General features: G+C 49.1%; 1 protein-coding gene across 1 annotated transcript in view; it reads left to right on the plus strand.

Annotated features, from left to right (window-relative positions):
- The window catches only part of CDC16 (cell division cycle 16), a 170,805-nt gene that overhangs the window by 134,652 nt on the left and 23,799 nt on the right, over positions 1-12,354 (plus strand). The window contains exons 13-14 of the mRNA XM_063953395.1: positions 1,206-1,358; positions 8,026-8,089. Of these exons, the coding sequence (XP_063809465.1) occupies positions 1,206-1,358; positions 8,026-8,089 (217 nt within the window). The remainder of the gene's footprint in view (positions 1-1,205; positions 1,359-8,025; positions 8,090-12,354) is intronic.

Raw genomic sequence — 12,354 nt, forward strand, 5'->3', positions numbered from 1 at the left:
CAGACAGGATGCTGGCTGTCAGTATACAGACAGCGGCATCCCGTCTGCCAGAATCCCGGTAGCGACGCATCCAATCCACTCGCAGGCTTGCTATCGCGATTCGGGCCCGGTGGCTCACTGCGCTCGCCACAGGTTATAGTCCAATTGGTTGGTGGCATGGACTCACCAACCGAGTGGGAATACGAGGAGGTGTTCAGGATTCCGGGCGTTGGTAATTTACCAGCTGTTAGGATTCCGGCGTCCGCCTCCTGAACGCCGGGATCTCGACAGCCAGTATTGTAACTTCATCCCCTTGCACCAGCCTGTGCTTTGGTATACTTGGAAACAGACTTCTGATAGAATATTGGCTATATTGCACAGTTATGATCTAATCCCCGCACCGCTGCCTCTAAAAACAAAAAACTTTGTAATAAGATTTTAAGATTGCTTTTGGGTTTTTTGCCAAAAGGTGTCTTTTGTTTGAAAACGAATTTCAATATTTATACTTTGCAGCCCAAGACTGCATAAGGGTATCCAATGCAGACGCTGTCATGGTGGATACGTTAATATCCCAAAGGATGGGATCCTGGCATCAAAATACCGACAGCCAGAATCTCGGTCATTCCTACAGCGGGGCGCTCACGTCCTGCCGTGGGGGTGGGAGGTTAGGTTTACCCTTTAGAAGGTGGTTAGGGTGCAGGGACGGGAAGGGTATCTTTAGGTATTGGGGAGGGAGGGAGGGTTAGGTTTAGGCAGTGGGGAAGGGAGGGTTAAGGTTAGGCACCACTCGGGAGGGTTAGGGTTAGGCACCACAGGGGAGGGTTAGGCATCCAGAAGGGAGGATTAGGTTACTTTCCATGGTGCTGCCGGGATTCTGACGGTCGAGATGCCCCTGTCTGTATTGTGACCGCAGGCATCCCGTCCATCGGGATATACTGAATCCGTGTTGGTGTGTGGCAATGAAATTGCTGCATTGTTAAGCTTGTTGCATTATATTTTACACATAGAATTAGCTTAGACAAAGGTACAGGAGGATTGGAGAAGTTTTATCATATTAGTGTATTTAAAAGACATTGCAGTACAATGAGAAATAATTGGTTGTTTTGCCCAATATGGAACCAGCCCAGTTTACATATGCCACCTGCCCTGCCCTTGTTACAGTATAACTATAGATTCTACAATATATGCTTAAAATGTTTATTATATGCTTTTTTTTTTTTATTCAGATGCCATTTACCAATGTTATATATTGGACTGGAGTATGGCCTGACCAATAACTCTAAGTTGGCAGAGAGGTTTTTCAGTCAGGCCTTGAGTATTGCACCAGAAGATCCTTTTGTTATGCATGAAGTCGGTGTGGTGGCATTTCAAAACGGAGAGTACGTATAAAAGTAACTTCTTACTTTATCATAGGTAACAGGACATAGGGCGGTATCCTATTAGCTGCGGTAAATTACCACGGCTCATGGTCTCTGCCGGGGCTGTCCTATCCTTGCACCGGCTTATCTGCTTCAAAACCTGGAAACAGCCCCTCTTTTCAAGCAAAAACAGGGCTGTATCTCATGAAAACACACAGGTTTCACTGAACCTGTGTATATTCGGAAGAAAGGATATTGGTGGTCATTCCGAGTTGTTCGCTCGTTGCCGATTTTCGCTATATTGCGATTAATCGCTTACTGCGCATGCGCAAGGTTCGCAGAGCGCATGCGGTTAGTTATTTTACACAAAAGTTAGGTATTTTACTCACGGCATAACGAGGATTTTTCATTGTTCTGGTGATCGTAGTGTGATTGACAGGAAGTGGGTGTTTCTGGGCGGAAACTGGCCGTTTTCTGGGCGTGTGCGAAAAAACGCTGGCGTTTATGGGAAAAACGCAGGAGTGTCTGAAGAAACGGGGGAGTGTCTGGGCGAACGCTGGGTGTGTTTGTGACGTCAAACCAGGAACGAAACTGACTGAACTGATCGCAATGGCTGAGTAAGTCTGGAGCTACTCAGAAACTGCTAAGAAATTTCTATTCGCAATTCTGCGAATCTTTCGTTCGCAATTATGCTATGCTAAGATACACTCCCAGAGGGCGGCGGCTTAGCGTATGCAATGCTGCTAAAAGCAGCTAGCGAGCGAACAACTCGGAATGAGGGCAACTGTTTTTACATTCAATCTAATGGGATAGCCTGTAAAAAAAAAATGAAAAATCCAGAAAAACGTTTGTTTTTTGCACCCAATGTTTTACTGCGGCAAATAGGATACTGCCCATAGTATTCACTTGTTTCTCTGACGTCCTAGTGGATGCTGGGAACTCCGTAAGGACCATGGGGAATAGACGGGCTCCGCAGGAGACTGGGCACTCTAAAAGAAAGATTAGGTACTATCTGGTGTGCACTGGCTCCTCCCTCTATGCCCCTCCTCCAGACCTCAGATTTCTGTGCCCGGCCCGAGCTGGTTGCACACTAGGGGCTCTCCTGAGCTCCTAGAAAGAAAGTATATGTTAGGTTTTTTATTTTACAGTGAGACCTGCTGGCAACAGGCTCACTGCAACGAGGGACTAAGGGGAGAAGAAGCGAACCTACCTGCTTGCAGCTAGCTTGGGCTTCTTAGGCTACTGGACACCATTAGCTCCAGAGGGATCGACCGCAGGACCCCTCCTTGGTGTTCGTTCCCGGAGCCGCGCCGCAGGCCCCCTTACAGAGCCAGAAGCATGAAGATGGTCCGGAAAATCGGCGGCAGAAGACATCAGTCTTCACCAAGGTAGCGCACAGCACTACAGCTGTGCGCCATTGCTCCTCATACACACTTCACACTCCGGTCACTGAGGGGGGGGGGGGGCGCCCTGAGCAGCAATAAAAACACCTTGGCTGGCAAAATAATCACAATATATAGCCCCAGAGGCTATATATGTGATAATTACCCCTGCCAGAATCCATAAAAAAGCGGGAGAAAAGTCCGCGAAAAAGGGGCGGAGCTATCTCCCTCGGCACACTGGCGCCATTTTCTCTTCACAGTGTAGCTGGAAGACAGCTCCCCAGGCTCTCCCCTGTAGTTTTCAGGCTCAAAGGGTTAAAAAGAGAGGGGGGGCACTAAATTTAGGCGCAATATTGTTTATGCAAGCTGCTATTGGGGAAAATTCACTCAGTGATAGTGTTTATCCCTACATTATATAGCGCTCTGGTGTGTGCTGGCATACTCTCTCTCTGTCTCCCCAAAGGGCTGTGTGGGGTCCTGTCCTCAGTCAGAGAATTCCCTGTGTGTGTGCGGTGTGTCGGTACGGCTGTGTCGACATGTTTGATGAGGAGGCTTATGTGGAGGCGGAGCAGATGCCGATAAATGGGATGTCGCCCCCTGTGGGCCGACACCAGAGTGGATGGATAGGTGGAAGGTATTAACCGACAGTGTCAACTCCTTACATAAAAGGCTGGATGACGTAACAGCTATGGGACAGCCGGCTTCAGCCCGCGCCTGCCCAGGCGTCTCAAAGGCCATCAGGGGCTCAAAAACGCCCGCTCCCTCAGATGGCAGACACAGATGTCGACACGGAGTCTGACTCCAGTGTCGACGAGGTTGAGACATATACACAATCCACTAGGAACATCCGTTACATGATCCCGGCAATAAAAAATGTGTTACACATTTCTGACATTAACCCAAGTACCACTAAAAAAGAGTTTTATGTGTGGGGAGAAAAAGCAGGCAGTGTTTTGTTCCCCCATCAAATGAGTGAATGAAGTGTGAAAAAGCGTGGGTTCCCTCGATAAGAAACTGGTAATTTCTAAAAAGTTACTGATGGCGTACCCTTTCCCGCCAGAGGATAAGTTACGCTGGGAGATATCCCCTAGGGTGGATAAGGCGCTCACACGTTTGTCAAAAAAGGTGGCACTGCCGTCTTAGGATACGGCCACTTTGAAGGTACCTGCTGATAAATAGCAGGAGGCTATCCTGAAGTCTGTATTTACACACTCAGGTACTAGACTGAGACCTGCAGATAGTGCTGCTGCAGCGTGGTCTGTAACCCTGTCAAACAGGGATACTATTTTGCGAACATAAGACGTCGTCTTATATATGAGGGATGCACAGAGGGATATTTTGCCGGCTGGCATCCAGAATTAATGCATTGTCCATTCTGTCAGGAGGGTATGAGAGTCCCGACACTGGACAGGTGATGCTGACTTTAAAAGGCACATAGAGCCTTATAAGGGTGAGGAATTGTTTGGGGATGGTCTCTGGGACCGCGTATCCACAGCAACAGCTGGGAAGAAAAATTTTTACCTCAGGTTTCCTCACAGCCTAAGAAAAGCACTGTATTATCAGGTACAGTGCTTTCGGCTTCAGAAAAGCAAGCGGGTCAAAGGCGCTTCCTTTCTACACAGAGACGAGGGAAGAGGGAAAAAGCTGCACCAGTCAGCCAGTTCCCAGTATCAAAATTCTTCTCCCGCTTCCTCTGAGTCCACCGCATGACGCGGGGACTCCACAGGCGTAGCTAGGTACGGTGGGGGGCCGCCTCAAAAATTTCAGCGATCAGTGGGCTCGCTCACAGGTGGATCCCTGGATCCTTCAAGTAGTATCTCAGGGGTACAAGCTGGAATTCGAGGCGTCTCCCCCCCGCCGTTTCCTCAAATCTGCCTTGCCGACAACTCCCTCAGGCAGGGAGGCTGTGCTAGAGGCAATTCACAAGCTGTATTCCCAGCAGGTGATAGTCAAGGTGCCCCTACTTCAACAAGGACGGGGTTACTATTCCACACTGTTTGTGGTACCGAAACCGGACGGTTCGGTGAGACCCATTTTAAATTTGAAATCCTTGAACACATACATAAAAAAATTCAAGTTCAAGATGGAATCGCTCAGGGCGGTTATTGCAAGCCTGGAGGAGGGGGATTACATGGTATCCCTGGACATCAAGGATGCTTACCTACATGTCCCCATTTACCATCCTCACCAGGAGTACCTCAGATTTGTGGTACAGGATTGCCATTACCAATTCCAAACACTGCCGTTTGGACTGTCCACGGCACCGAGGGTCTTTACCAAGGTAATGGCAGAAATGATGATACTCCTTCGAAAAAAGGGAGTTTTAATTATCCCGTACTTGGACGATCTCCTTATAAAGGCGAGGTCCAAGGAGCAGTTGTTGGTCGGAGTAGCACTATCTCGGGAAGTGCTACAACAGCACGGATGGATTCTATACATTCCAAAGTCACAGCTGGTTCCTACCACACGCCTACTGTTCCTGGGGATGGTTCTGGACACAGAACAGAAAAAAGTGTTTCTCCTGCAGGAGAAAGCCAAGGAGCTGTCATCTCTAGTCAGAGACCTCCTGAAAACAAAAACAGGTATCGGTGCATCACTGCACACGAGTCCTGGGGAAAATGGTAGCTTCTTACGAAGCAAAATTCCATTCGGCAGGTTCCATACAAGAACCTTTTAGTGGGACCTCTTGGACAAGTGGTCGGGATCGCATCTTCAGATGCATCGGCTGATAACCCTGTCTCCAAGGACCAGGGTATCTCTACTGTGGTGGCTGCAGAGTGCTCATCTTCAAGAGGGCCGCAGATTCGGCATACAGGACTGGGTCCTGGTAACCACGGATGCCAGCCTTCGAGGCTGGGGGGCAGTCACACAGGGAAGAAATTTCCATGGACTTTGGTCAAGTCAGGAGTCGTCCCAACACATAAATATTCTGGAACTGAGGGCCATTTACAATGCCCTAAGTCTGGCAAGGCCTCTGCTTCAAAACCAGCCGGTACTGATCCAATCAGACAACATCACGGCAGTCGCCCATGTAAACCGACAGGGCGGCACAAGAAGCAGGATGGCGATGGCAGAAGCCACAAGGATTCTCTGATGGGCGGAAAATCACGTCTTAGCACTGTCAGCAGTGTTCATTCCGGGAGTGGACAACTGGGAAGCAGACTTCCTCAGCAGACACGACCGACACCCGGGAGAGTGGGAACTTCATCCAGAAGGCTTCCAACTGTTGGTAAACCGTTGGGAAAAGCCACAGGTGGACATGATGGCGTCCCACCTAAACAAAAAACTAGATATTGCGCCAGGTCAAGGGACCCTCAGGCAATAGCTGTGGACGCTCTAGTGACACCGTGGGTGTACCAGTCGGTTTATGTATTCCCTCCTTTGCCTCTCATAACAAAGGTACTGAGAATAATAAGAAAACGAGGAGTAAGAACGATACTCGTGGTTCCGGATGGGCCAAGAAGAGCTTGGTACCCAGAACTTCAAGAAATAATATCAGAGGACCCATGGCCTCTACCGCTCAGACAGGATCTGCTACAGCAGGGGCCCTGTCTGTTCCAAGACTTACCGCGGCTGCGTTGGACGGCATGGCGGTTGAATTCCGGATCCTAAAGCAAAAGGGCATTCCGGAGGAAGTCATTCCTACGCTGATAAAAGCCAGGAAAGAAGTAACCGCAAACCATTATCACCGTATTTGGCGAAAATATGTTGCGTGGTGTGAGGCCAGGAAGGCCCCAACAGAGGAATTTCAGCTGGGTCGTTTTCTGCACTTCCTACAGTCGGGAGTGACTATGGGCCTAAAATTGGGTTCCATTAAGGTCCAGATTTCGGCTCTGTCGATTTTCTTCCAGAAAGAACTGGCTTCACTGCCTGAAGTTCAGACTTTTGTAAAGGGAGTGCTACATATTCAGCCCCCCTTTTGTGCCTCCTGTGGCACCGTGGGATCTCAACGTGGTGTTGAGTTTCCTGAAATCACATTGGTTTGAGCCACTTAAAACTGTGGATCTGAAATATCTCACGTGGAAAGTGGTCATGTTATTGGCCTTGGCTTCGGCCAGGCGTGTGTCAGAATTGGCGGCTTTGTCATGTAAAAGCCCTTATCTGATTTTCCATATGGATAGGGCAGAATTGAGGACTCGTCCCCAGTATTTCCCTAAGGTGGTATCAGCTTTTCACTTGAACCAACCTATTGTAGTGCCTGCGGCTACTAGGGACTTGGAAGATTCCAAGTTACTGGACGTAGTCAGGGCCTTAAAAATTTATATTTCCAGGACGGCTGGAGTCAGGAAAACCGACTCGCTTTTTATCCTGTATGCACCCAACTAAATAGGTGCTCCTGCTTCTAAGCACACTATTGCTCGCTGGATTGTAGCACAATTCAGCTGGCGCATTCTGCGGCTGGATTGCCGCATCCTAAATCAGTAAAAGCCCATTCCACAAGGAAGGTGGGCTCATCTTGGGCGGCTGCCCGAGGGGTCTCGGCTTTACAACTTTGCCGAGCTGCAACTTGGTCAGGGGCAAACACGTTTGCAAAATACTACAAATTTGATACCCTGGCTGAGGAGGACCTTGAGTTCTCTCATTCGGTGCTGCAGAGTCATCCGCACTCTCCCGCCCGTTTGGGAGCTTTGGTATAATCCCCATGGTCCTTACGGAGTTCCCAGCATCCACTAGGACGTTAGAGAAAATAAGATTTTACTCACCGGTAAATCTATTTCTCGTAGTCCGTAGTGGATGCTGGGCGCCCATCCCAAGTGCGGATTGTCTGCAATACTTGTTTATAGTTATTGCCTAACTAAAGGGTTATTGTTGAGCCGTCTGTTGAGAGGCTCAGTTATATTTCATACTGTTAACTGGGTATAGTATCACGAGTTATACAGTGTGATTGGTGTGGCTGGTATGAGTCTTACCCGGGATTCAAAATCCTTCCTTATTGTGTCAGCTCTTCCGGGCACAGTATCCTAACTGAGGTCTGGAGGAGGGGCATAGAGGGAGGAGCCAGTGCACACCAGATAGTACCTAATCTTTCTTTTAGAGTGCCCAGTCTCCTGCGGAGCCCGTCTATTCCCCATGGTCCTTACGGAGTTCCCAGCATCCACTACGGACTACGAGAAATAGATTTACCGGTGAGTAAAATCTTATTTTTACAACATATAAAATGTTGGGTCTGAAAGAACGGAACAGCTTTTCATTTGCTCTATTGATATATTGGCATTATAAGCTGGAAGCCTTATGGTCACATTGAGGGCTTTCACTTCTAGACATCTGTACTAGTATTTTCACCACTTCTTCTTTTTGCTGTGCAGCTGGAAAACTGCTGAGAAATGGTTCCTAGAAGCCCTAGAAAAAATCAGAGCCATTGGAAACGAGGTAATGTTTTATCATCACTTACTGACTACCCCATCTGTGTCACCTGTGTGCCCCTCCCCTTTAGAATGTAAGCTCTAACGAGCAGGGCCCTCCTCCCTCATGTGCTTTTCATCCTCTTACTTAAACCAACTTCGATGGCAACAAATCCTGCGGTTTTCTGCCACCCTAATACTTATCTCAGTGTTGTCTGCTGCTGTATATATGTTTACTTACCCTGTACTTGTCCTATGTTATCTTCAACTGTAAGCTATTGTTTTCCTGTATTGCTTATTTCTCTAACGTCCTAGTGGATGCTGGGGACTCCGTAAGGACGATGGGGAATAGACTGGCTCCGCAGGAGACTGGGCACTCTAAGAAAGATTTAGTACTACTGGTGTGCACTGGCTCCTCCCTCTATGCCCCTCCTCCAGACCTCAGTTAGAATCTGTGCCCGGATAGAGCTGGGTGCATTTTAGTGAGCTCTCCTGAGCTTGCTAATAAGAAAGTATTTTAGTTAGGTTTTTTTTTATTTTCAGAGAGCTTCTGCTGGCAACAGACTCTCTGCTACGTGGGACTGAGGGGAGAGAAGCAAACCTACTAACTGCGGCTAGGTTGCGCTTCTTAGGCTACTGGACACCATTAGCTCCAGAGGGATCGAACACAGGAACCTAACCTTGGTCGTCCGTTCCCGGAGCCGTGCCGCCGTCCCCCTCGCAGAGCCAGAAGACAGAAGCCGGCGGGTTGAAGCAAGAAGACGTCAAAATCAGCGGCAGAAGACTCCTGTCTTCATATGAGGTATCGCACAGCACTGAAGCTGTGCGCCATTGCGCCCACACTAACCCACACACTCCGGTCACTGTAGGGTGCAGGGCGCAGGGGGGGGGCGCCCTGGGCAGCAATTGATTACCTCCTGGCAAAAAAGAAGCATATATACAGCTGGGCACTGTATTATGCATGAGCCCCCGCCATTAATTTTACACAAAATCGCGGGACAGAAGCCCGCCGCTGAGGGGGCGGGGCCTTCTTCCTCAGCACTCACCAGCGCCATTTTCTCTCCACAGCTCCGCTGAGAGGAAGCTCTCCCCTGCAGACTCACGGTAGAAAGAGATGGATAAAAAGAGAGGGGGGGGCACATAAATTTAGCGCTTTAATCATATATACAGCAGCTACTGGGTAAACACTAAGTTACTGTGTGATTCCTGGGTCATATAGCGCTGGGGTGTGTGCTGGCATACTCACTCTCTGTCTCTCCAAAATGCCTTGTGGGGGTCCTGTCCTCATTTAGAGCATCCCCTGTGTGTGTGGTGTGTCGGTACGCGTGTGTCGACATGTTTGACGAGGAGGGCTATGTGGAGGCAGAGCAGGTGCAGATGAATGACGTGTCTCCGCCGACGGCGCCGACACCTGATTGGATGGATATGTGGAAGGTGTTAACTGATAATGTAAACTCCTTGCATAAAAGGTTGGATAAAGCTGAAGCCTTGGGACAGTCGAGGTCTCAGCACATGCCTGATCCTACAGCGCAGAGGCCATCAGGGTCTCAGAAGCGCCCACTATCCAAAATTGTTGACACAGATATCGACACGGATTCTGACTCCAGTGTCGATGACGATGATGCAAAATTGCAGCCTAAAATGGCTAAAGCCATCCGCTACATGATTTTAGCAATGAAGGATGTATTGCACATATCAGAGGTAAACCCTGTCCCTGACAAGAGGGTTTATATGTATGGGGAGAAAAAGCAAGAGATGATTTTTCCCCCTTCACATGAGTTAAATGAGTTATGTGAAAAGCGTGGGATTCCCCCGATAGGAAAGTGCTGATTTCCAAAGGTTACTTATGGCGTACCATTTCCCACCAACGGACAGGATGCGCTGGGAATCCTCCCCTAGGGTAGATAAAGCTCTGACACGCTTATCTAAGAAGGTGGCCCTGCCGTCACAGGATACGGCCTCCCTAAAGGATCCTGCCGATAGGAAGCAGGAAAGTATCCTGAAGTCTGTTTATACACATTCAGGTACTCTACTGAGGCCGGCAATTGCGTCGGCCTGGATGTGTAGTGCTGTAGCAGCATGGACAGATAATCTGTCTGAGGAACTGGATACCTTAGACAAGGATACCATTTTACTGACCCTGGGGCATATAAAAGACGCTGTCCTATATATGAGGGATGCCCAGAGGGACATTTGCCTACTGGGCTCTAGAATAAATGCAATGTCAATTTCTGCCAGAAGGGTCCTGTGGACTCTGCAATGGACAGGTGATGCCGACTCCAAAAAGCACATGGAGGTTTTACCTTACAAGGGTGAGGAATTGTTTGGGGACGGTCTCTCGGACCTAGTTTCCACAGCTACGGCTGGGAAGTCAAATTTTTTACCATATTTCTCTCACGTCCTAGTGGATGCTGGGAACTCCGTAAGGACCATGGGGACTAGCGGCTCCGCAGGAGACTGGGCACAAAAGTAAAGCTTTAGGACTGCCTGGTGTGCACTGGCTCCTCCCCCCATGACCCTCCTCCAAGCCTCAGTTAGATTTTTGTGCCCGGCCGAGAAGGGTGCACACTAGGGGCTCTCCTGAGCTTCTTAGTGAAAAGTTTAGTTTTAGGTTTTTTATTTTCAGTGAGACCTGCTGGCAACAGGCTCACTGCATCGAGGGACTAAGGGGAGAAGAAGCGAACTCACCTGCGTGCAGAGTGGATTGGGCTTCTTAGGCTACTGGACACCATTAGCTCCAGAGGGACCGAACACAGGCCCAGCCTCGGAGCTCGGTCCCGGAGCCGCGCCGCCGGCCCCCTTACAGAGCCAGAAGCAAGAAAAGGTCCGGAAAAATCGGCGGCAGAAGACATCAGTCTTCAACAAGGTAGCGCACAGCACTGCAGCTGTGCGCCATTGTTACTCAGGCACACTTCACACTCCGGTCACTGAGGGTGCAGGGCGCTAGGGGGGGGCGCCCTGAGCAGCAATGTAAAACACCTTGGCTGGCATAAATACACCACATATAACCCCCAGGGCTATATGGGTGTATTTTAACCCCTGCCAGAACTCACCTAAAAAGTGGGAGAAAAGGCCGCCGAGAAGGGGGCGGAGCCTATCTCCTCAGCACACGGGCGCCATTTTTCTCTCACAGCTCCGTTGGAGGGAAGCTCCCTGGCTCTCCCCTGCAGTTACTACACTACAGAAAGGAGTTAAAAAAGAGAGGGGGGCACTAATTAGGCGCAGTATAACAATACAGCAGCTATAAGGGGAAAAACACTTATATAAGGTTATCCCTGTATATATATATATATATATAGCGCTCTGGTGTGTGCTGGCATAATCTCCCTCTGTCTCCCCAAAGGGCTAGTGGGGTCCTGTCCTCTATCAGAGCATTCCCTGTGTGTGTGCTGTGTGTCGGTACGTTGTGTCGACATGTATGAGGAGGAAAATGAGGTGGAGGCGGAGCAATTGCCTGTAACAGAGATGTCACCCCCTAGGGAGTCGACACCTGAGTGGATGAGCTTATGGAAGGAATTATGTGACAGTGTCAGCTCTTTACAAAAGATTGATGACATGAGACAGCCGGCGACTCAGTCTGTGCCTGTCCAGGTGTCTCAAAAGCCATCTGGGGCTCTAAAACGCCCGTTACCGCAGATGGCAGATACAGACGCCGACACGGATACTGACTCCAGTGTCGACGATTAAGAGACGAATGTGACTTCCAGTAGGGCCACACGTTACATGATTGGGCTATGGAAAATGTTTTTACACATTTCTGATAATACCAGTACCACTAAAAAGGGTATTATGTTGGATGAGAAAAAACTGCCTGTAGTTTTTCCTGCATCTGAGGAATTAAATGAAGTGTGTGATGATGCGTGGGTTTCCCCCGATAAAAAACTGATAATTCCTAAAAAGTTATTGGCATCATACCCCTTCCCGCCAGAGGATAGGGCACGTTGGGAAACACCCCTTAGGGTGAATAAAGCGCTCACACGCTTGTCTAAACAGGTGGCACTACCGTCCCCGGATACGGCCGCCCTTAAGGAACCTACTGACAGAAAGCAGTAAAATATCCTAAAATGTATATACACTCACACGGGTGTGATACTGCGACCAGCAATCGCCTCAGCCTGGATGTGCAGTGCTGGGGTGGCTTGGTCGGATTCCCTGACTGACAATATTGATACCCTAGATAGGGACAGTATATTACTAACTATAGAGCATTTAAAAGATGCATTTCTATATATGCGTGATGCACAAAGGGATATTTGCCGACTGGCATCAAGAGTAAGTGCGCTGTCCATTTCT

Source organism: Pseudophryne corroboree, chromosome 2 (genome assembly GCF_028390025.1).
Source record: "Pseudophryne corroboree isolate aPseCor3 chromosome 2, aPseCor3.hap2, whole genome shotgun sequence".
NCBI lineage: Eukaryota > Metazoa > Chordata > Amphibia > Anura > Myobatrachidae > Pseudophryne > Pseudophryne corroboree.